Source organism: Penicillium solitum (genome assembly GCF_028829755.1).
Source record: "Penicillium solitum strain IBT 25940 chromosome Unknown utg000004l_segment0_segment0, whole genome shotgun sequence".
NCBI classification, from domain to species: Eukaryota; Fungi; Ascomycota; class Eurotiomycetes; order Eurotiales; family Aspergillaceae; genus Penicillium; species Penicillium solitum.
The window spans coordinates 2,007,878-2,031,669 of NW_027072124.1; the positions used below are offsets into that span (position 1 = coordinate 2,007,878).

Here is a 23,792-nt window from a genome sequence, read left to right on the forward strand (position 1 = left end):
GGTCTCGGATGACGCCCTCTTATCCTGACAGGTGTTGAACACCCCCGGTTCACATATGTCAACAAATCCCCAGAAATGGTCTCCCAAGCTCAGATCGTTGATCGCACCACCGCTCAAAGCACCGCTTCCCTAGTATCGCGTCCCTCCAGTAGACGACACCGTTCCGGTCGCTCGCACCATGGCGGCTCTTCGCATCCCTCCTCGAACGATTTCCCCATCTTCACGTACACGGGTGACACCGAGGTTGTGATCCGCACCGGATCGCAAGAAAGGCGTTATCTCCTCCACAAATTGATATTATCACAATGCTCCGGCTACTTTGAGGCGAGCACCAATGAGGGCTGGTCGCGCCAAATGGCTTTGGGTCCGTCGAAGCCGGAGGGGACGCTGTCGCGACTGAGCGAGGACGATGATTTATCGAACGGGTCAACGTTGGCACCGTCTGATAACGGTGGAATCTCGACGCGATCAGCGGAGAAGAGACGCTGGCGATATGAACTTGACTGGGAGAATCGCGCCGAGGATGAAGAGGCGATCCTTGTCCAAAAGGTATGCCTTGCGCCGGCGCGTCGCATAATCTCATCTTTGCCCACAATGCTAATGTCGCGCGTTGAAACAGCAACCGACCTATGCCCCCATGTTCAGTGGCGACCAAGCTGCATTTCCTCCAACGATGACCAAACCGTCCAACGCCCATGCAGGCTTCGTTCGATCTATGGCGAACCTAGCAGGGATGCAGTCGGTGGCCCACCTACCGCAGACCGGGGAACACGCTGTCGCGGTCGATCCCTTAATACGTGACTATGACAATCTACTACGAATATTTTACAATCATGCCCCCACTCTCAACAGTGTCAACATCGCCTCTGCATATACAGAGTGCAAATCCCTCCTTGCATTGGCTGATATGTACGATGCGCTTCCGGTGACAGGGCCCCGTGTGGACCACCACCTACTCGGCTTTGGATCTCGTCTATTCAAACAGATCGCCAAATACCCACCCAGCTACCTGAAGCTGGGATATCTCGCCCGCAGCCGGGTGATCTTCTCCGAAGCCTTAATCCACGTCGTCGGTCAGTGGCCCGCCGCCCTACCAAGTCTGCGAAATGCCTCCTATGCGCCTCTACCAGACTCACTACTAGATGTGATCGAAGACAAAGTAGAAGATCTCGATGAGCTCAAAGCGCGCGTTGAATCCAAGCTCCTGCGCCTATCCTTGACCACCTCGCGCGGCGAACGTGTCGGCCCCTCAAATGCATACCTGGACTGGCTCGCCGTATGTCTCTTCCGCCAATGGCTGATAGAAAGCACCACGCCACCGCCAGCTCCTATTCTTAAAACTTCGGGTCCAAGCGACGGTCCCGTCCAACCTACCGCATCGGCGTCACACCCGGCAAGCACGCCGCGGTCAACCACATCCCCAGACCCGTCCGCGCGCATCTATAGATTGATCGGCTCATCTTCTCCGCAGGCATACCTACCCCACGATGAGCTCAAGCGCTTTCTCAAACTCCATCCCACATCCTCCTCTGGCTCGCTTTACACGCGCGAGACTCTGAAACGCTTCGAGCGCAAGATGGACGAGATGAAACGCTTGGCACGGGATATCGTCAAGCCGCTGATGCGTAATTTCCTCGAGTTGGAGTTGAAGAGCCCGGACCAGGCACCCACTAGCACCGTTGGTCCTCGTGAGAATACTCCGGTGGGGTTGCCATATCTGACATGCACTCGTGTTGAAGATATAGATCTACCTTGGAAATGAGCCTGGCAACTTCTTGACATCTTCAGACCTATCTATTTGGCTTATGTTTTGTCCTGATCATCATCTTCTTGGATATCTCTGCGCTACTTGGAGTTCTTGACGGCGTTTGGTTATTTCCTTTTTTATCTGCCTTCCTTCTCAGGCTGCTGGTCCTGTCTGACGAAAGAGACCAGATTGTACCCCTGTCTCTGTGATTTGCAATGATGTGATGTTTATGCTTACTTGATTTTATGTTTTGTTTCTGATTTATGTGTTCACGAAGTCATGAATGGCCCTGCCTCTGATTTGTTCTGTTCTGTTTTTATTTAATATTCTGCTCTATCCTACCCTTAATAAGGCAGCGATTGGGGGTCTTTTTACGACCTCGTTTTTTTGCTACTGTTTTAGAGATACCAAAAGGTCGCAGGTAATGCAATGCAAGATTCATGAAGATAACCACCTATCCCTTTTATATCACAGGTAGCTCAAATGAAGCAGACATTCCAGTATATAAAGTATATATATGTCCGCCACGTCCCTAAAAAGTACATAGTATACAGCGTCTCCACGAGGAGAGCGAGAATAATCCCCCAGCCAATCTAGTTTCGGCCAATACTCTCCATCCCATCCATCCAAGGCCGCAAAACCTCAGGAATAACAACAACACCCCGCTCAGCATCCCACCCATTCTCCAAAATCGCAGCCAGCACACGCGGAACCGCCATAGCAGTCCCATTAACAGTATGCGGGAACCGAGACTCCTTAGCGCCACCGCCACGCACCCGAGCCGCCAACCGCCGACTCTGGTAATCCGTACAGATAGAAGCAGAAGTAACCTCACCCCAGGCCGACTCCAGATGATGAATCTCAGGATCAACAGGCGTAGCATTACCACCCGACGCCGCACGCAAACGAGACGGGAAGAGCGCCTCGATATCTCGCTTGCGCGTCGCGCTAGCCCCCAGATCTCCACTCGGCATCTCCAGCACGCGGCAGGGCAGATGCAGCGCCGTCAGAATCTCCATCTGCATATCCAACAACTCATTGAACATATCGTCCGAGCTCGGAACGGCCCCGTCCACGTTATCCGCCCAGCCGAACAGCTCGACCTTGGTGAACTCGTGAACGCGGTACAGACCCTTCGTATCGACGCCGCGGGAACCCGCCTCGGCGCGGTAGCAGCGGCTCGCGCCGACGAGCTTGATCGGTAGCTCGGAGGCGTTCATGTCGCGCCCCGCGTACATGGCTGCGAGAGGGATCTCGGCGGTGCCGGTTAACGAGCGTTGGGGTTTGGTGTTTTTGTCGCGTTCGTTCTGTTCAATGGACCAGATCTGTTGCTCGTTGTGTTGGTCGCGGGGTTGGAATCCGCATGCTTCGGCGATGTAGGAGTAGACGATTGAGGGTGGGGCGACGGTTTTCCAGCCTCGGCGGCGGGCTGTGCTCAGCGCGTACTGGACCAGTGCTTGTTCCAGCATTGCGCCTTCGTTGATCAGGAAGTACCAGCCCCATCCTGTTGTTGTGGCGGAGCTGGCGAAGTCGAGGAGTTTGAGCTCTGTGCCGATTGTGACGTGCGACCGGGCTTGGAGCTCGGTTTGGGATTGCCGGGTCCAGGTGGGGGGTTCTTGGGGGTTGAAGTTGAGGTATTGGACGAGAGCTGGGTCGTGTCCGATGGGTGTGAATGGGGAGGAGAGGTTTGGGAGGGAGAGGGCTAGTCGGTTGATCTCTTCGGTGCAGGTTGCTTTGCGTTCTGTCATGGACTGCGAATCGTCCTTTAGGTGCTGAGCCTCTGACTTGAGTTCGGCTAGTTCCTCGCTTGGACTCAGGCCCTTCTCATTAGTGTTTCCATCTGTGCCTTGTCGAGTCGCAATGTGTAGCTTGGCGATGGTCTTTTCTAGTTGCTTGATGCGGGAACGGGGGGTTTTCAGGTCGTGATCGAGCTGTCTAGCTTCCTCTGATAATTGTTGAATTTTCGACGGATGCCCGGCGTGACCTGCATAGTTGCGATCTATGCAGTTCTGTGCGTAGAGGTCGGCATTTTGGCGGATGTGCTTGACGTCCGGCGTGGGCTTCGGAGCTGTCGCGGGTCGTAATATGTCTCGATTACGTCGGGCAGAGGAGAAATTGCGCAGAGATACTTTCAGTCCATAAGAATTCCTGCAATTGAAGCAGACATATGAAGTGAGCGCCATTGGATTTTGGGGAGGAAGAAAAGAAGTGAACAGGCAATGAGTGGTGGATATGTAGTGGATCCTCCCGCCTTAACCCTTTTGGGGGATCTGCATGTTCAATAGTTTGTACTCCAACATATATAACTATGCAGAGCCATCCACACCAACAGCATTGTCAAGAATATTTAATCTGAAGACAATAATTTGATATATATCCACATATCCCTTCGGATGGAATGCCAGAATATCATGAAAATGCAGGACAGAGGCACCGAAGCGTCACATAGTATTGACAAGGAGACGCGGCTGACTTGTTGTCTTAGGGTCGGTGTTATTGATAGATGGGTACTTGGACCAGTTGATGAACTATGCTATCTACGGGATAGTTTCAGGGTAAGTCTAACTATATCGCTGCTTAATTCTCGCTACGTTATCTTGCTCTGACAATATGTGGGTTTGTTAGACTTAGACCGGCACTTGGGGATTTCTGGCTACCAAGGCCTTTCTTGTCGATCAAAGGCCCAAATCCTATTCGCAGCCACAGCTCTCATCCTCTTGGTGATATCGATTCCGCCTCGCGCTCATCGAAGTTGTACGTGAACGATCATGTCAAGTCCTTCTCCGCCAAAATCAACCAGTGGCAGGTGTCTCTCTGCCCAAAGGGGTCTTCGTCGTCACAGCGCGTCCGTATGTCTTTTTTTTTTCTCTCGTTCTATCACCTCTCTTCTTTATTCTCTCTCGTCTTCAATATCGCGGAGTGCTCCTCGGTATCGGTGTCCTGAATCTTTCCTTCGCAATTGTCCAAGACAAAGAATGACATCAAACGAGGCAAGCGCAGCGGATATCAATCTCACGCCTGGGTTCCGCCTTAGACCTGTTCAGCTTATCTTTCACTCAGCTCCCCTCATCTCATTCCCACTTCATTCTTATCGCATTCCTATCGAGAGATTTAGTTCAAGATTCATCGAGCATGAGAATAGGCAACACCGGCGGCTTAACGATCTTATCTTGAATTGAGATGCTTGAACATTTTGTTACCCAGCAAAACAAGACCGACGAGGATTTGGAAGCTCTTCAAGAGAAGACAGGGAAGCAGATCGCCTGGTTGATACTGTTTTAATTCTTCGATAGCATGTGTTTGTTGAATGGACCGGCCGAGCTCGGAATCTGGACCACCTTGTCTATGACAGACACGCCATTACGCATGGAGGCAGTATTCTACTTGATATCAAAGGGATAATGGTGATGTTTTAAGAAGAATCGAGAACATTTGACTGATTTCACATATCCAGTCCATTTGCTTGACACTAAAATTTCGAGCGTTAGAAAATGATAATTGGAAAGTGAGGGTTTTAATTACCATTTGCCAGTACATCCCCTTGTTGCGGAGTAATTCCTGGTGTGACCCCCTTTCGACGATCTTAGACCCATTTCCATCCTGACTCTCTCCAAAAACGAAAATAACATCCGCTTTCTGGATAGTTGCCAGTCTGTGCGCAACTGCGACAATCGTCATACTCCTCCGTGCTGCTAGACGTTCAAGGGCACCCTGGACAACCTTTTCAGACTGCGAGTCGAGACTGGATGTTGCCTCGTCTAGAAGCAACAAGGTAGGTTTTCGTAACAATGCACGCGCTATGCAAAGTCTCTGGCGCTGTCCACCACTCAATGCTGTCTGTGCTTTTATGCCTAGGTCTGTGGAGTATCCCTCAGGCAGGGATGTAATGAAGTTGTGGATCTCGGCATCAGTGCATGCCTGGACCAACTCTTCGTCGGTGTATTCTGATGGGTCGAGGCCAAGCGTAATGTTGTCTCGAATTGTGCCCTCGAAAAGCCGTGGCTCTTGTGCAACCAGCGACAAGGATCGACGGTATGAGGTTGTATCTATCGAAGTGATATTTTCGCCGTTGAGGAAAATATTACCTTTGTAAGGATCGTAAAATCGCTCGAGCATCGAGATAACGGTCGTTTTCCCGCAGCCCGAGGCACCGACAAATGCAACAAACTGGCCACTTTCAATGGTGACATCGAGGCCGGTAAACAGTGGGTTTTCCTGTGAAGCATACTTGAAGGCAACGTTTTGAAATTCGATATGAGCCCCAGATCGAATAGCTGTATCGATCTTGAGCTTTTCAGAGTCCCTGTCGGAAAGGCTCAAATCTGGACGGAAGTCGAGCATTCTGTTCGCTGCAGCAGTGCCCTGGGCGATATTAGGTCCATAGCTAAAGAATTGGCCCGCTTGTTGTCCGCCCAGAATGATAGACATGTACACAACAAAGAAGGAAACCGGCTCATACTCTCTCGACGCTAGCAGCTGACCACCGTACCAGAAGGTAAGCGCCATGGCACAAAGCTCCACGCTATCAGAGAAGGCAAACACGAGAGTAGCGAGCCAAGCTTTGCGAAAAGCTTTCTTTTGCTGCTCTTGCAGAAGGTTCGAGTATCTTTTCAAAATGGAATCCTCCATTGTCAATGCTGAGACAGTGCGAAATGCTTCGATAGCTTCCGCTGCGAACTGGGAGCTACCGGAGTAAACAGCAGCATTCATCGAATCAAACTCCAGTTCATAACGAATGCGCATAAACGCAGCAAGGAAAACGAAGGGAAGAGCAGCAAACGTAGCCACGAGAGATAATTTCCACCCAAAAGAAAAGGCAATTGCCATGCACCCAATCATGCTGCAGAGTGAGATGACTGGGAAAACACCATTTACCCCGATCAAATCTTGGATCTGCTTAGGATCTGTTGCCAGGCGCGACACGAGCGACCCGGAGGCATTGTCGTTCAGATCATAGAATGGAACGGACTTTTTCAGAATGTTTTCAAAATATTCTGTCCGGCAAGTGGAAGACATTTCCTATAATACTGTTAGATCCATTCCATATTTCGAGTATGATATCCACTGACAATTGCGAGTCTGTTAGTCGCGAAGCCAACCGCTGAATAACAGGCGGCAAGTCCCAGAGACAAGACAAAGAACCACAGCGACCAAAAATTCGCGGCATCGGTCAGTTTCTGGCCTCTAAAGCTGAACACATCGATAAGCTTTGCAAAAAGCCAACTCTGTAAAGGGTACGCAGCTGATTTATGGTTAACCAGGATCAAAATGTTCGGGGAAGACTGCTTACAGGCAGCACCCAAAATGCCGAGTAGTGCTAGGAGGAAGAATGGCCCATGAGTACGGGACTCATACATCAAAAGTCCCACGCTGGTAAAGAAGCCACGTCTTTTAGTCTTCTTGGCCCCCTCTTGTGAGTCTTCGGCAGTAGCAGTCGCAGAGTGTTCAAGCTCCTCTTTCAAAGCTTCCATGGTCTCCACTGTATCATTTTCATCATCTGCAGCGATTTCAAGTCTCTGTGCATTGACCAGGCCCCGATAAAGGCCGTCCTCCACAGCAAGAAGCTCATCGTGAGTCCCTTCTTCAATGTTCAGACCGCCGCGAAGAACAATGATCCGATCAGCTCGTCGAACGGTGGATAATCGGTGAGCAATCACAAGTGTAGTTCGGTTCCTAGAGACGCGATCGAGGGCTGCTTGAACTATCTTCTCTCCCCGAACATCAATCGCACTAGTGGCCTCGTCCATAATGAGAATAGTAGGCTCTCTGATGATACTTCGCGCTATAGCCAGGCGCTGTTTCTGACCACCGCTTAATTTCGTGCCGTTCTCCCCGACAGGTGTCTCGTATCCCTAGAGATTTTAAGCAACGAGAATGGAAAGTGTAAGCAGCTTACATACCTTGGGCAGCCGATCGATGAACTCATCGGCAAATGCTTCTTTGCACGCATTTTCCACTAATCCGGCTTTCACTGAGTCAGGCTCATCTTCCCATTTGGTACCAATCAATCCGAAAGAGACGTTCTTGAAAATCGTATCATTGAATAAGAACGGCTCTTGTTGCACAAGCCCAATGTTAGATCTCCACCACTTGAGATCCAGCTGCTTAATATTGCGCTGGCCCACTGAAATGCTTCCTTGTTCTGGAGAATACCATCTCTCCATGAGTGCGACAATAGTACTTTTACCTGATCCTGATGGGCCAACTATTGCTGTTGTCTTGCCTCTCTCAAACCGCGCGTTAAGACCCATGAGAATTTGGGTATCCGGTCTAGAAGGATACGAAAACTGCACGTCCTTGAAGACTATGTCCCCTGAGTCGAGGGCAGCTGTATCGCGGTCTCCGCCAGAAGCAATTCTTTCCGAATCGATTATCTCAAAAAAGGAAGCCGCTGCACTGGCCGCTTTGGAGACTATCATTAGTGGCGATGCGATACTGCCTATTACGCTCACTGCAATCATGACCGAAAAAAACACCCTAGAACAGACTTGTGAGTATTGACAAAGTAGCGCTGGAGGGAGAAGACATACGTTATGACTGTGTTAATGTTCGGTATATGACCCTGCTGAAACAGTCTTAACCCCAGCCAGAATGCCAACGCGTAGCTAGCATACATGGCGAAAAAGATAAGACCAAGCTGAAGCCCCATAATGACCGACATGCTCATTCCTCTTTTCCGAGACTCTTCGACCCATTGACGATGTCTTGCGGCCAACGGTGCCTCGGCGCCCAGTGAGATGACTGTTCGAATGGAACCAAAAACTTCCGCCGCGATTCCCGAATGTTTTTCATCTGCTTTGTCCATATTTTGCTGGATTTTGGAAATTGCGGGCAACGTTAGAGAGCATACGATTAGAATGAAGAGTATAGCCGAGCTGGTCGCAAGGGTCAGGGCCCACGAATACTTGAAGGCTATGATGTATGCGGCAATCAAAAGGGCGAGGGATTGGAACAAAATGGCCAGTTTGTCGGAGATGCTTTGCTGGATGGAATTGGAGGAAGTCGTGATGGCATTGACAACTGTGCCGACTGATACTTGGTCCAGTTTACTCAAAGGCTGGGCGAAGAGGGAACCCATGTATTCAAGTCGTAAAGAAGCTGAAACTCGAAGGCTGGTAACACGAAAGCAGTACTGTGATTGAATTTTGAGCAGGTTAGCTTTGGGGGAGGTACCGCAGTTTCACTTGGGATATCCTGGCATACCATTGAAAAGTATGTTAAGACGAACTTCGCGATGAAGAGGTAGACGATATAGAGACTTTCACAGTTAGCCTCATGATACAATGACGACAACTGTAACCCTGCGCTCACCTCAATCGACTAACGGAAGCCTTGAATTCGCTTTCGGTCGTTGTCGAATCGGGAAGAAAGTAATCACTGAAGCTACCGACCAGCTCACCAAAAACGATATTCATGATAGGCAATGGCTGGGGACCGATTAGTAACTTTTTTTTTGGTGCTTTGCAATTGAACTTCCAAAACACAATCAACTTACGACACCGGAGGCCATGGAGCATATGAGAGCGACCATCAAGACCATACGATCTTTGGTGGTCAGGTAGGAAAGAATCCTCTGTCTATTATTAGCGATATATTGCGACGAAATATTCCCTCGTTCACTTGACACATACGAAATAACCACTAAGGGACGCAGATTGCTCTTTCGCATTTTTGGTATCAACATCTCGCTTGGGTTCCTCGTCGACTTCGACAACATTGGGCTGTCGGTCATCCGTCAAATGTGGAGAACGTGACTCTCCAGTCATAGACCTTGTCTCGGCCACAGCTCCTTGAGGAGAATCTGAAGAGAGACCCATCCTTTGGAGAGGAATTTTGATGGTAGAAGAGGACAGTGCGCAACCTAGGAAGAGGATTCCTTCGACTTTTATACTCAAGACAGTTACATTTCCTGTAAGTAGATCATTTGATACGATACGAGAATTTCCAGACTAGGCTACTGTATCTTTAAATAGGTACTTTATGATAGGCCAAGAAAGCTCGGGTCGTCATCAACGTGGATCAAAATGGATCAAAGAGATCCATGGATGCCTGCCCGCTTGGGACCCTTCAGGAGTAATAAAGCTCGGCGCGCGAGGTAGCTCCTAAATAGGGTTAGCTCGTGATCTAATCCGGACAAGCGTGCGGTCCTTCGGGGTTACTGAGAGTCCGGCCCCACCTAACACGAGGGGTCCAATCAGAGTCGAGGCACCAGATACTAGTCCCTCCGGACTTTCGGCCTTTTCTCTTTTCCCCGCAACACCCATACCGAGCCAACTGTAGTTAGCAGTTCGACCACGAACAACAATGAGTACCGGGCGCGCATTAGCGATTATTTCGGTGAGAAAATATTATGCCCACATGTGACTCGATCGAATTCTGACTTGAGGCTATCCTAGTGCGGTCGTTGTCAGTCTAAGAAGGTATAGAGTCCTTGGCGGTAATGTCATCTTGAATGTTCAGCCACAATAACAATCTTCTAGATTCGCTGCAATCGTGTTACGCCAAGATGTGATAGATGTGAAGCCACAGGAGCTAAGTGTGCTTACCTGCCACGAAAGCCACGAACTAAAAAACAGAGGTACATTTGGCCAGCTACGAAGCATTCATACATCCCTCCAAATTTTCATTGACGAGAATATTGCAGGACCGAAATTTCCGAGAAGACTGTTCTTCTAGAAGTTCTCGAGCGCCTCAGATGCCTAGAGGAGCATTGTGGCTTGGATACTTTCGCGGGAAATCAAGATAATGAGGTCGATTCCATGTCTATCTCTTCTGTCGAATCAGAGAACACACGGAATGCAACCCTGCCTGAAACCCCAACCACAATAGTCCCACCCGGGATCCGTGATATCATCAGTCGTATCAAAGATGAAGGCAGTCAATCTATGCTTCTCTCTAGTGTCTTCTGTCACCTGCAACAGATCCAATCGTGCTTTCTCGAAAATGAACAATGCTTTTGTGTCATTACTTCCGCCATGTCGGAAATCCAGTTCATGCAAGATACACAGCCTACGGAGCCATCAGAAGAGCTGTCCATTCCAAAAGACTTGGCACAGCAGCTTATAGACTGTAAACACATCTGACCCGTCCTTGATTATTCATTCGCTAACGTCCAATCCAGACTACTACGGCTTCTGCGGTTTCGAAGGCTTCAAGATGCCTCTCGAAAAATCATTTCTAACTTCAATTCCTGATCTGCTCGAAATACCGCATGTTCAACTAGATTGTACCTCCCAAATCATCTATTACACCACTCTTTTCCAAGGCATCGTCTTAAAGCCAGAGGTACTCCTGAGAAGAGGCACCTTGATCCATATTTTATACCAGAAATGCGTTTCTCTCAGCGAAGACTGGCTGAAAAATATCAAAGATACCCCAGCCGACTTCTTCGCAGCGTTGACGCTGGTAAGAAAACTAGATACTTTTCAATATCACACCAATGAATTAACAATTTCAACAGATGTCATTGTCCCTCGAATGCTGCAATATCGATTTATCCTGGAAAGCCCTCGCCCAAGCATGCAGGATATCTAAAGCCCTAGGACTTTTCTCCGTGGATGAGACACCTTCCGAGGGAGATAAACAACCTTCCACAGAGCCAGAATCTCTCCCACGCCAGGCGGAAGTAGAGCGGAATCGAAAACGGTTCGAATTCTGGCACATTTTGCGAATGGATTGTCTTTTTCGCATGTGTTACGGAAAACCGACTCTCATCCCGACAGGATCGTGGAAAGTCAATTTCCCCGACCCAACTATCAACAGCGTCAACCATGAATCATCCCGCTTCATGGATATTCATTTCCTCGCATCTATGCGACTGACGCTCATTGTGATGAAATATCTCGATTGGGTTGACGGAGGGAAAGATCCTGATCCCGTCTCCCATGATGCGACAATTGACAGTTTTACCGACGAGGTTGAGCCAATATTATTGGATTGGGATGTGGTATGTCTCCCACTAACTTGAAACAACAATTTATGAGATCTTTCATTCCTAATCTATCACTTTAAAGGAGCGCCTTCTTCAAATGGCTACAAATCACCTCGAGATATGGTTCTGCGTTGATGTGCTATTCAGCACTTACAAAATGCTCATCGTCCTCTATCAATCGAAAAAATGCAAGCAGAGTCATATCCTACCATCCCAGGCTGTGGAGATATCCAGAAAATCTGTGAAAATCTTCCAATCTCTCCTTGCATCCTCGGCGAATGCGTTGTGGGGCGTCAGGTATGTCAAGCATGCAACTTACCTTTCCTGGTTTGCGCAATTGATTAACTGTTCGAACAGTATATTATTGCTCCACCAGTTTATCCCCTTTTTTATCCTTTGTTTGGATATCATTGGAAATCCTGACCACGCCAATCTCGAGGAGGATCTCGTATCCATAAGCTGGGTTAGCGATTATGCCGAGATGGTCATTAAGGAACGAGTCGAGCTCAAGCCAGTTATGGTCATCATTAAATCTATGGCTACAGCTTGCCAGCAAACGAAAATGATAAGACTAGCGCGAGCTGCTTAAAACGGCGTTAAAAGCGGCTGTTTCTTGCCTCCCATGGGCCATTCTCTTAGAACCTAACCTTGACAACTCCTGGGACTATCCACTTTTCTCAAGTACAGCCAATAGAGCAAATGTCTTATAGATGACGCTGAAGTATTGACTCCCGGAGCACAGGGAGAGTCAGTCACTTCGTTCTGGTCATCAGCTCAATATTCACATCGCTAAGTTCACATATTCCGTTCATAAATGGTCTGCAGTACTGTTGAATCCTCTCACATTGCCCACCTCACAACCCCAATTTATGCTTCTTAATCCTCGCACCCACTCCAGCGAGAATAAAAACGACAGAAACAAGTACACCCCATAGAGGGATGTGAATCGCAATCACGTTGTAGGTGGTCTGCGTCGCCGCCACGATAGTCGCCACCTCCAGCAGTAGCAAAACATAGCCGCTCCAGCGATGATACTTGTAAATGCGCTTCCCAGCGTCGACACTGCCGAAGACGGTGACCGGGAAAAAGTACTGAACAACACCGACCACGGCTTGTAGCACGATAGCGATGTAAGTGATCAGACCTAGAATGCCGTGGGGAGAGACAAAGTGCGGATGAGAGCCCTTGTTAACCTCGATAATGACAAAGGCAGCTATAAAAAGGGCCACGCTGAGTAGTTGTAAGATGTAGTGGATGCGAGTACCGGTACGCTTCTGTTGCGGGGTAGCAGTTGGTTGTAAGATGAGAGCTGCTTGGACTTGAAGAAGAAGGGCAGAACTTCCGAGTAGCTAAATATCCAGTTAGTTAGTGTTGAGGATATTTTGTTCGGCTTTTTATCTCCTTACTGGATGCGGGGTGAATAGCGAGAGGGGAAGGGATAAGACGCCTTGCCAGACCAACGCCGCTAGCTGTTGTATATTATTAGTTTTCCGATCTTCTAAATTGTTTAGAATGCTCTCACAATCCAAATCCCTGCTTGCGCGACACTCGCTGTTCCTGAATTTGGAGTCAGTTATGGGGTTTCGACCAGAAGCTTTGATGCTCACCTGTGAAGAGATTCCGATAGATACTCTCATCAGGCTGTTGTGTGACATCGCCTGGGCGGCCCAATAGAGGTTCATCTTCTCGCGATACAATTGTTGCGGGGTGATCTTGAGGAATTCCTGTTGCCGAGGCCATGATGAGTGATGCGCATATGAACAAGTCAGAGAAAAGAAGATAAAACAAAGAAAAGAGGTTGAGGGCGGTGGCCTATAACCCTTGCGTTGCTTTTTGCTTTTTCTTTTCAAGTGTAAATGCACATATACAAACATATGTGTTCTGTACGAATCACAAAGTACTTGATTACTGGACTTAGTCGTGATCGTCGTTATTGATGACGTTTTGCACCACATCCGCTTGTTGCCGAGAGCTGAAAAGGCCATTCAGGCGCATTCTATTGCAAACCCTGACTTCGCAAAAAAAAAAAAAAAAGAAAATATCGGGATTTGGACTATGTTATAATGTTACTCTGTTACTCTGTTATTTTGTTCTCTGTTACTCCAGATTAATATCGAGTCTCACAAGTACGTGGCCATCTTACTATGGTGATACTCCACTACTCTGGAAGACTACGTACGATGACCGGGAATATTTTGCAACTGAATAACTTCATGATCTAAAAATCTAAAATCCAAACACTAAAGCCCTAAAGCACTAAATATCACAATCAACGCCTAGGCTCAGGCGAAGGGGCACCACTCCGGTCACCCCGATCAGGCGAAATCCGGTACTCAATATCGGCAGGGACACAAAAGTCCAAAAAGATCATCATGCTCTCGATATCATCGGCGACTCGGTAGTTACTGGTCGGGTCCATGGTAAGAGAATCTCTGAAATATTGCACCCGCTCATAGAGCTTGTTGCACTTAGCTGTCCAATTAGGGTTGTCGTAGGTATAACGAGCCTGTCCGGCCATTCTCAGGCCCTCAACTCGCAGAAGCAGAAGAGACAGAGAATTGCTAACCATCTTCTGGCTCCCCTTGTGGTTGTCCTTGAGAATGTCAATCTGAGCGTGCAATGTGGTCATAAAGTGGCGGCGCTCCTCTTCGTACGTACCGTAGGAAGTGCGTGCAGGCATGGTATCGGTGGGAAGTAAGAGTGGATTGTGAGGCTTACTTGTGGTAGTGGCTTTTGAGCTGATTGCTTGGAGACTGAGTAGCTGGTGGATGACGAGACATGTAAAGGTGGTGCCGTCCGGCCTCCTTTATATATCTTATTGAAACTATCTGATCGAGTACTTGGTCAAAGAGAAACAAAGCAACAATGATCTTTATCAGATTCTTTATATCCTAAGCATAGCACATATATTCGAGGCGGAGGATCCACATTTAATAAAGCAATTCTAGCACAAAGGTGTATATGATCTTCTTTGTGGTAGAAGGGTAAAAGACAAGCATTCAAGGTCTATATTCAGCCACCTTTCATGGTATTCACCATGGCATTGTCAACACAGGCCCTTCCTCTCCAGATCCAACCCTTCCAAAGACCACCTCCGCTCTCAGATTCTTCGGGTCCAAGTTCATAACAATGTTGAACAAAGAACTACTTCTACTCGAGATATGGCGCGATGGATCCTCCTCGCAACATATTGCCTGAGGCTTGTTATACGTATCGGAGAAGATACGTTCTCGCAACAAAGCGGGCGTAATAGCGTCGCCCTGAACACCACACTGAATTAACTCCTGCGTCAACTCCCCTAGCCGCTGAAGCCGGATAGGTGACCCAGACAGCCAGGGCGGCTCATTCACATAGCGATTCTCAAGAAAGTGGTTGGTATGTCTGATAATCCCCGATGCATCCTCGGGGATATGCTTGTCTCCAACGGGCGATAGCTCAAGTCCCAGGGCTTTAGTACTGTCCGCACAAAGGATATGCTGGGCAGAGGCGACACCACCCAAAGATTCAAGAGTCTTGATAGCGTTGTCAACAGATGTACTCTCCAAACACAGCCGAAGCGCAACATGGATCGGAACCTTGCTACTAATCATCGGTTTGGCGCGAATTGCATTGAGACAAGTTCCAACGCCGTTGGTATTGAATCCAATCTTGCCGACGATTCCTGCCTGCGGACAGTTACTTACATGTCAGAATATAGACGCATACAGGAGTGCTCACCTCGGTAATCATATAGATAGTAGGTTTTCCAACCTGTTCAATTGATACCATCGCGAGGTTTTTCTTGACAGTCTTCGTCCAGTCCCAGTTCTGTGAGAGCACTCGCGTTGTCTCGCTTTTCTTCCAGCTTAGTGTTGTGCAGCCATCGGAGAATCGTCCTAGTGCTATCTCGCTCCGGCAGTTGAGCGCTATTATGTCGAGCACATCCAGCCCGGCGCCCTCGGCGATACCTTCCATCTCCGTGAATAAATGAGGTGTTAGGTTCTGTAGCGTGGGCTGGAATTCAGTTGCGACTTCGCGCACATCTTTCCAAGCTAGTTTTGAGGTGTTCTGGAACATGAAGTCGTAGATAGATATCTCGCTATGGATTTGTTCCCGCAATGCGCGACCATGTTGTAGTCCGATCTAGTTGTAATTCATATGAGTTAGTTGGAGTTCTTGTCATATGCAGATGTTCATATTGGAGAATATACCTCTCGGGGAGTGCCCTGGAGCTTCAGCTTGATTGGCTCATTTTCAGACATTTTGAATATGCACAATAACTATGCAGATAATCAAGGCCAAGGCTACCTTCAGCTATTTAATTGACTTAAAACATCAACAGCCGAGCCGGGTTCCCCTCAGTTGGAGTCATTCGGGGTATAGCCGATAAGCATCGCAATGACCTGCCCTAACTGGCTATAATATGAGATTACAACAAATAGAAGCATTATTTTATCATATTAGACAGGGAACTACGGAGTAGTAGTGACGCACTAGTCTCCAATACACCCCGATGTAAGATTTGTCTCGTATATCTACTGCCGAGGTGGTATAGATTATCACGATATATATAATACCGATAACACCATCTTTGTGAAGCATTTCATTTATGTGGACTATTTATCATCCCATATGAATCATCTACGCGTCTTTAATTAAATGCCTGAACAACTTGTCCAAGTAATAGGCAGACTGCTTGGGATAGCGAGTCTTTTCTTCGGACTCAAAGTCGATAAATGTGGAACCGAAGCGATCCGCATATCCAGCGGCCCATTCTAGAGAACATCAGTCAATTACTCATATAGTGGACGAAGAAAACAGCCACTTACCCCAATTGTCAGTGAATGTCCAAGCAAAGTAAGACCGGATATCAACTCCGTCTTCCTTCACAGCCCGCGCCAACGCATTGCCGACATAGCCCTCAAAGAACCTGATGCGGAACTCATCATTAAGAACCTCAGGCGTAGGGGCAGTTTCACCCTTGGCAGTGGTACCATTCTCAGTGACATAGATCGGCATCTGGTATCGTTTATAGATCCAATTCAACAATTTCCTGAATCCCCCAGGCGCAGTCCGCAGCCACGGGGTATCACTTTCCTCCCCGCGAGACACACCTTGCTTATTCTCATCAAAGATCTCCACATTCCCCTTGTGATCACTGACATCAGGCGCAGATGTCGTATGCTTCACAAAGAAAGTCGTATAGCTATTCATACCATAGAAATCCGAGCTCCCAAACACAAGCTTCGATTCCTCCTCCGTGAACCTCGGCAATCGGCCACCGAGCTGTGCCCGCATCGACGCAGGATAATCACCCGTTTTGTACAACGGGTCCGCAAACCAAGCAATCTCGAACTCGCGCGCACGCTCCGCAGCCTCTTGGTCGCGTGGGTCCTCCTCATCCCACGGCTCGGACCAATTGCCATGCAGTGTAATCCCAATAGTTCCCTTCTGCTGGGGCTGGAACTCCTCCCGGTACAAGCGCACAGCATGGCCATGCGAGACGAGTTCAGTATGCGCGACAGTGAACGGCTCAGTGGACGAATCGCCCTCGGCATTGCGCTCACGGAAAGACGATCTACCTGGCGCGTGCACGCCTGCTGCATAACCGGCGAGGGTATAGACGCCAGGCTCATTGTATGTAATCCAATGCTTGACGCGGTCACCGAAGCGCTCGAAGCAGACGCGAGCGTAGCGCACAAAGTCTGGGGTGTAGGCGTCCTGGTTCAGCATGCCTCCGTACCGATCTTCCAGGGCTTGGGGGATATCCCAGTGGAATAGAGTGAGGAAGGGGGTGATTCCATTGCGGAGGAGTTCGTCGATGAGATCGGAGTAGAATTTGATTCCTTGTTCGTTGACGGGGTCGTCGCGGCCACCGAGGGGGATGATACGAGACCAGGATAGAGAGAAGCGGTAGGCGTTTACACCGTAGGACTTCATGAGCGCTACATCTTCGCGGTAGAAGTCGTAAGCTCGGACGGCGTCGTCGGCTGTGCTTCCATCGGCGATTTTGCCCGGTGTGTGGCCAAATGTATCCCAGATTGACACGCCTTTGCCGTCCTTGTTCCAGGCGCCTTCTATTTGGGCTGCTGCTGTGGCGTAGCCGTGGAAGAAGTCAGGTCGGAGTACATCCTTGAGATCTTGCACTGAATTCAAATCCATTTTGCTGTGTTGTTACTGTGTTGGGACTTGTGTTATTGTAACAAGGGTTGACAATTTATTTTCTTAGCTTGAAGCTCTCATCGATTATGCCCCGCATGAACATTATCCGGATAAAGTCTCATTGTTCTCTTCGATTTACCCCCGAGACTGGGATATGCGGGTGTTGCTCCGTGGTGGTTTAGGAAGTGCAGGGACCTCGCCTTAGCAGTTACATGGGGTGGATATAAGCGACGGTGGGGGTGCCAATGCTTGGAGTACGAAAGTACCTTAAGATATTAAAAGAGAGAATTGAAATCTTTAACTTAATTGATTTGTTGATATATCTAGTTGATCTTATGCTCACCACCACCAGTAATCTCTTCTTGTAACTCATTGTAGTAAACAACCACAGTCTCTCCACGCTCCGAAATTATAGTCACTTCACCTACAACACGGCCATTTTCGAAATTAAATTGCAGCTCAAACCCCCCACGCGCCCGCACTCCTCGGATGGATCCATTCCAGTCCATCGGACACGCTGGAAGGATGCGAATTACCCCAGACTCGTGGGATTGGACCAGCATTTCGATAATACCTGCCCCACCACCAAAGTTGCCATCGATTTGAAATGGAGGGTGACTATCTAGTAGATTGGACAAAGTAGACCGGGACAACAGCAAGTCTAGATGAATGCTACATTCGTCGGCTTCGAGTAACCGTGCGTGTAGGTTGATCAGCCACGCGCGACTCCAGCCAGTATGGCCGCCACCATGTTCCGCGCGTCGACGTAGAACTACCCCGCACGCTTCTGCCAACTTCGGGGTTTGTTTTGTCGTGATTGCATTTCCAGGGTGTAGAGCCCACAGATGGGACGTGTGACGATGTCCGGGTTCGACCTCAGCGTAGTCGGTGGCCCATTCCTGTAGATATCCAGCCGGGGATATCTTCATTGGTGGGAGGCGGAACTTTGTAGCTCGAACTGCTGGAAGAAGGGCATCATCGAGATCAAGTCTCTTTGCACACGATTGGAAGGCATCTAGGATAGCATCGATGATTTGGATATCGATCGTTGATCCTTCACACAATACGCCCTTTTCACCCTTGTGGTCGTAGAACGAGTTCTCTGGAGAAGCAGATGGACTGGTGATGAGATATTCACCATTGGCATCTTCGACCAGGAAGTCGAGGAGAAACTCCACGCATCCACGCAGGGTGGGGAACATCCGACGAAGGAATCCTTCATCGCAGGTATATTGGAAATGATCCCAGATGTGGTAGCAGAGCCATGCACCACCCAAGGGCCAAATACTTGCCGGCATCCATCGATCAACAGGGGCTGTATCGGCCCAAATATCAGTGTTGGAATGAGCTGTCCATCCCCGACATCCGTACATGATCCGAGCTGTGGCTTTACCGGGCTCAACCATTCGCTCTAGTAAATCAAACAGAGGAATTTCACATTCTGACAGATTACACATATTTGCAGACCAGTAGTTCATTTGTAGATTGACATTGGTGGTGAACCTGGAGCCCCATGCCGGATGGAAGGATGGGTTCCAGATACCCTGGAGGTTTGCAGGAAGTGACTTGTGTCCATTCCGACTACATGATATCAGGAGATAGCGATTGTAGTTGTGGTAGAGTGCGATGAGCCCTGGATCTCGAGAAGACTTTAGACGTTGGTCGGTTGGGATTTCGGGAGAGTCTGGCCCAAGTTGCAATTCCATTCGGTCGTACAAAGACTGGTAATCCGCAACATGACGGGCGCGGAGGTCCTCCAAAGACTGGCCCAGAGCATCCGCTGAATCTTGCTTGGTTCGCTGATCAATGTCTTCGTGTCGGAAAATGGTTTGCGCCGCAATGATCAGCAGTGTATCACTGGAGTTCACCACCAGATTATTTCCAATCTTGGTAATTGTACTCTCAGCACTGTCGCAACGAACTGACACGATGCAGCACGCTCGATTACTATTCTTTCCCCCAGGCGTGACATGCATGGTAATGGAGTTGCTGGTAGCACTGACATCGTCAAGCCACTCATTTGTTTCAAATTCCAAGTCACTCATGCGGGTTAGACGAACGACAAACTCATCCTTGCTCGAGGAACGCAGTTTGATCGCAAGCACATCATCTGGGTAACTGGCCAGGACTTCACGTTCGAAGCGAACACCCTGGTACTCATAGCTGACATGCGCTGTAGCACTTGCGAGATCTAGCGAGCGCCGATAGCTAGTAACCTGACTAGGATCATGTCCCAAGTCCAAGAATAGGTTTCCTAACGGCTCATAGTTCCGCTGGCTGATCGGGTTAGCGAAAAACGCCAGCTTGGCGATCTTCTCAGCTTCGACATGGTTCTCCGCGCGTATAGCCTCTCTCAGGCGCGGTAAATACTCGAGCGCGTCTTGCGGGTTGCGATCTTGTGGTCCTCCATACCACACGGAATCCTCATTGAGCTGTAGCATTTCGGTGTCGGTGCGTCCATACACCATGGCGCCTAAGCGCCCATTCCCGACTGGCAGGGCTGAATTCCAGTCCTCTGCAGGTTTCTGGTACCATAATTCCGACATGTTCAATAATATTCAATGGGTCTGGTCTGCTGGTCTGAGTTGGGTTGATGTATCAATATGGCCTAGCCCTGGAGACCAAGGCGGCAGTTCGGTCCGTCAGCCGCGAATTTTAAACAGAACAGGCTGAAAGACCTTTGAACCAGACAAGTCAGAGGAGCTAAGAGCCAGTAGAGTAATCAGAAAACCGATCTGATTTGCCAAGAGCAAAGGATTCCGGGTAATCCTGTTGGTAAGCGCCAGCTCTAACTCTTTCCCCGGTTGTTCCCCAGATTCCAGGCTAAATGTCTCCCCCAGAGTATCCCCTTCTTATGATCTGAGGTAAATCCGGCCACTCCAGACTAACACTGGAGAAATATTTAAGCGACATTTCAACCAACTAGACGCTAGTTTCTCCCCGCAGTTGCGTCTTACTGGTGAGAAATCCCTAGGGCACATGGCAAGAAAAGCCAATTCAGGAATTGGCGTACAAAATGTACAGCGTGACCCCCATCGCTCACCAATCACTGTCCATTATGGCAGTTTATATCATGCCACAAGCTAATCTGGCTTAAAATCATGTCTTCCCCGTGGCGAAATAGGTCGCTCGGCAACAACCTGGATGCCGACCGTTAATTTGTCGACCCCCTAGCTTTGTGAGACTGATTCACCGAAGCAGAAATACCCCGGTATATCCCCGCTTTTAGCTCGAACTTGACTGTAGCTCAAGGGCTCTCGACCCCGTACTTCTGGGACGATCATTTCTATACTCTTTCAAGTCCATTCAATCCAACTTGCCAAACCGCAACAATGACCTCGGATGCAGCCTATGCGGAGGCCAAGCTGGGCAAGAGCGTGGATCCGGAACACATCGAGGAGATTGTCCTGGCACGGGTGACAGAAGAGGATCTATGGAAGTTGTCCCAGAATTCCCTGTCTCTACGGTCGTGGACCGGAGTCCGCCTTGGTCTCATCATGTTGGTCCATGGTTGTAACCAAGCCGGCTTTGGAATTGACTGGGGTGTCATCGGCGGTATCAATGCTTTGGATTCATGGCACGACTATTTCGGCTTCGGGAGCAGTGGTGGCACCTATGGATTGATCAATGCTCTGATGCAGATTGGTATCGTCTGTGGAGCACCCTTCATGGGCTTGGCGGACGTGATCGGTCGTCGTGGAATCAATTTCACCGGCAACGCCATTGTCATCTTCGCATCTCTCATGCAAGGCCTCGCCATAAACCTTCCGATGTTCATGGCCGGTCGATTCTTTATGGGATTCGGTACTTCACTCATGTCAAGCTCTCAGTACATTGGCGAGATTTCGCCTGTCCATCTTCGTGGTGTTATGGTTGGCTTTTTTGGCGCATGCTTCCAGGTTGGCAGTCTTGGAGTGCTTGGTGCTATGATTGGACTTACCGAGTTGCCTGGTAACAACTCCTGGCGTGTTCCCCTCATTCTTGAGGCTTTATTCCCTACTATTGTCTGTCTGGGGATATATCTTTTGACTCCCGAGTCGCCCCGTTATTATGTTTTGAAGGGCAATCGCCAAAAGGCCAAGGAAGTCATCGCCAAGTACCACACTACTAGCACCGACATCAATGAGCCCATTGTCGATATTGTGGTGAGACAGATTGAGGAATCTCTCGAGAATGACCAGACAGGCTACAGGGCCGCTTGGGACTATCGCGTCTTCTTCACCAAGACGGCCCGTTTCCGTCTCCTGGTTTTGTTTTTGTACTCTCTCTTCCAGCAATGGAATGGAGGTGGTATTATCACGTACTATGTGGGTGGTTAGATTGAAGTGACACCTTAGCAGTGGCTAATACCTTTTTAGATGGTTCCTTCATTACAGCAACTCGGAATGAAGGGCGAGAAGCAGCTACTCGGTGTCAACATTGGCACCACCGCAGTCTATTTCGTCTTTACAGCCGTTGGCGCTCTTATAGTCGATAGGTTCCGCAGACGAACCATGATCTTTGTGGGTCTTATCAGCATGATTATTTTCCAAACGGCTACGACGATCACGTCGTGGCAGTACACTGTTCACGGCACTGCGGCGGCAGCGGCGCTCACCATTCTCTGGATCTTCCTTTACCAGACCTTTTCGGCCACATTTGTTGCAACCATGCACAATTTGTATCCAATTGAAATTCTCTCTCTACCACTTCGTGCCAAGGGAATGGGTCTTTACGGTCTGATCCAGGGAGGTGCCGGAGCTGCACAGACCTACGGAATTGGCGTCGGTATCCAAAAGGTGGGTTATAAGATTTGGGTCGTGTACATCGTGTACAACTCAATTCAGCTCGGCTTGTCGTGGTTATTCTTCCCAGAGACTAGCCGTTTGTCTCTAGAGGAGATTAATACGGTGTTTGAGACCCCAGGAGTCCACCCAGTGAAGATGTCTTTGGATATTGAGAAGGCCAAGAAAGCCAGAGCGGCGGCGGGCCGGGATGAGGAGGGCAGTGCTTATCGATAAACATTCAGTAGCAGGGAAGCTGTTTTTATTAAAGAGACCAGATAACATAATTTGATGTATATTTCCCGTCTTCGTTTCAGCTCCAAGCTCTAGACTTTAGAGCCGATCTAAACCTTGGAACTGGTCATAACAATGCTTCGAAATGCAATTCAAACTCTCAGTATTACACATAGATCAAGACAAATGCACAAGTGGAACAGTTGAAACGCGTCGGACCCGATATAAGCCTGTGCCTACCCGTCGGAGGGGTGCTTGTTCTGTGACACAATTCCCGCCCTCTGTCTTCTCAAACGTATATGAGACATCAGAAATACGAGCTTTGAAATGTATTTGTATCCCTACCAACTTCCCAAAAAGGATAGTGTTATCTTCAAGTCCAAAGTCGGATCTACAATTGGTTGACATCAGATGATCTCCCCGAGCCCTAAGGTGCCCAGACCATCCTCAACCCGGCCCATTTCCGGCTGAGATACCTCATGAAATCTTTTTTTTTTCTCCGAGACTCATCGCCACCAGTTCAGAATTCAATCGCGGCCCATAGGTCCCCTACATTTCGGCCTGCGGCGTTACACAAACAAATCAGGTACCGAGTTAGGATTTCGCACTCCGATCCTTTTTTTAGCTCCCTCCTTCCAAGTGGGAGGCTGTTCTGATTAATGGTTTGAGTCTTCAATTAGTATCATGTGCTATTGCAAGGGGAAAAAAAAAGAAAACGGCCAACGGGTTTCCTGCAGACTGTAGTGTCACAGATGATCCGGTGTGGATGCTCTGCAGCCCTAATATGGTTATCCTTGGAAGAATTGGATGGTGACGCAAGCCAGAAAAGAGACAAAAGGAGACTACGTGGCTGAAGCATATAGTTTCGCTGGTTCATGGGGTCTTTTTTCCCCCTTCCCTTTTTCCCTTTGTACTGAGAACATATGTATGTCTCTGGGAAAACAGAAGAGTCAACGGTGACAATTGCCAGTTACTT

The 23,792-nt window shown here is 48.8% G+C and overlaps 9 protein-coding genes across 9 annotated transcripts; 3 read left to right on the forward strand and 6 right to left on the reverse strand.

Annotated features, from left to right (window-relative positions):
- Positions 1-75: 75 nt before the first annotated feature.
- Positions 76-1,762, forward strand: N7455_006769 (uncharacterized protein; the record flags this gene model as incomplete). The annotated part of the gene is made up of 2 exons (XM_065605425.1): positions 76-549; positions 620-1,762. The coding sequence occupies 2 exons, from the start codon at positions 76-78 to the stop codon at positions 1,760-1,762; spliced, it is 1,617 nt and encodes a 538-aa protein (XP_065461279.1).
- Positions 1,763-2,340: 578 nt separating this feature from the next.
- N7455_006770 (putative serine--tRNA ligase DIA4) lies at positions 2,341-3,930 on the reverse strand (the record flags this gene model as incomplete). Its single annotated transcript, XM_040953661.2, has 1 exon — positions 2,341-3,930. One exon carries the CDS (start codon positions 3,928-3,930, stop codon positions 2,341-2,343), a length of 1,590 nt encoding a protein of 529 aa, XP_040816076.2.
- Positions 3,931-5,189: 1,259 nt separating this feature from the next.
- N7455_006771 (ABC transporter B family protein) lies at positions 5,190-9,564 on the reverse strand (the record flags this gene model as incomplete). The annotated part of the gene is made up of 10 exons (XM_040953678.2): positions 5,190-5,216; positions 5,270-6,766; positions 6,817-6,989; positions 7,038-7,599; positions 7,648-8,224; positions 8,278-8,879; positions 8,951-9,005; positions 9,059-9,174; positions 9,243-9,320; positions 9,379-9,564. The coding sequence occupies 10 exons, from the start codon at positions 9,562-9,564 to the stop codon at positions 5,190-5,192; spliced, it is 3,873 nt and encodes a 1,290-aa protein (XP_040815835.2).
- Positions 9,565-10,051: 487 nt separating this feature from the next.
- Positions 10,052-12,267, forward strand: N7455_006772 (transcription factor domain-containing protein; the record flags this gene model as incomplete). Its single annotated transcript, XM_040953604.2, has 7 exons — positions 10,052-10,084; positions 10,228-10,325; positions 10,392-10,816; positions 10,869-11,152; positions 11,208-11,693; positions 11,761-11,975; positions 12,036-12,267. 7 exons carry the CDS (start codon positions 10,052-10,054, stop codon positions 12,265-12,267), a joined length of 1,773 nt encoding a protein of 590 aa, XP_040816031.2.
- A 265-nt stretch (positions 12,268-12,532) lies between these two features.
- Positions 12,533-13,418, reverse strand: N7455_006773 (cytochrome b561 domain-containing protein; the record flags this gene model as incomplete). Its single annotated transcript, XM_040953501.1, has 4 exons — positions 12,533-13,027; positions 13,085-13,147; positions 13,201-13,235; positions 13,286-13,418. The coding sequence occupies 4 exons, from the start codon at positions 13,416-13,418 to the stop codon at positions 12,533-12,535; spliced, it is 726 nt and encodes a 241-aa protein (XP_040816042.1).
- A 529-nt stretch (positions 13,419-13,947) lies between these two features.
- N7455_006774 (uncharacterized protein) lies at positions 13,948-14,358 on the reverse strand (the record flags this gene model as incomplete). Its single annotated transcript, XM_040953649.2, has 1 exon — positions 13,948-14,358. The coding sequence occupies one exon, from the start codon at positions 14,356-14,358 to the stop codon at positions 13,948-13,950; it is 411 nt and encodes a 136-aa protein (XP_040816044.2).
- Positions 14,359-14,710: 352 nt separating this feature from the next.
- Positions 14,711-17,819, reverse strand: N7455_006775 (uncharacterized protein; the record flags this gene model as incomplete). The annotated part of the gene is made up of 4 exons (XM_040953620.2): positions 14,711-15,343; positions 15,396-15,756; positions 16,303-16,432; positions 16,487-17,819. 4 exons carry the CDS (start codon positions 17,817-17,819, stop codon positions 14,711-14,713), a joined length of 2,457 nt encoding a protein of 818 aa, XP_040816020.2.
- Positions 17,820-18,142: 323 nt separating this feature from the next.
- Positions 18,143-20,365, reverse strand: N7455_006776 (glycoside hydrolase family 95 protein; the record flags this gene model as incomplete). Its single annotated transcript, XM_040953567.2, has 1 exon — positions 18,143-20,365. The coding sequence occupies one exon, from the start codon at positions 20,363-20,365 to the stop codon at positions 18,143-18,145; it is 2,223 nt and encodes a 740-aa protein (XP_040815850.2).
- A 786-nt stretch (positions 20,366-21,151) lies between these two features.
- N7455_006777 (putative MFS sugar transporter protein) lies at positions 21,152-22,819 on the forward strand (the record flags this gene model as incomplete). The annotated part of the gene is made up of 2 exons (XM_040953718.2): positions 21,152-22,126; positions 22,178-22,819. 2 exons carry the CDS (start codon positions 21,152-21,154, stop codon positions 22,817-22,819), a joined length of 1,617 nt encoding a protein of 538 aa, XP_040815837.2.
- Between the last annotated feature and the right edge of the window lie 973 nt (positions 22,820-23,792).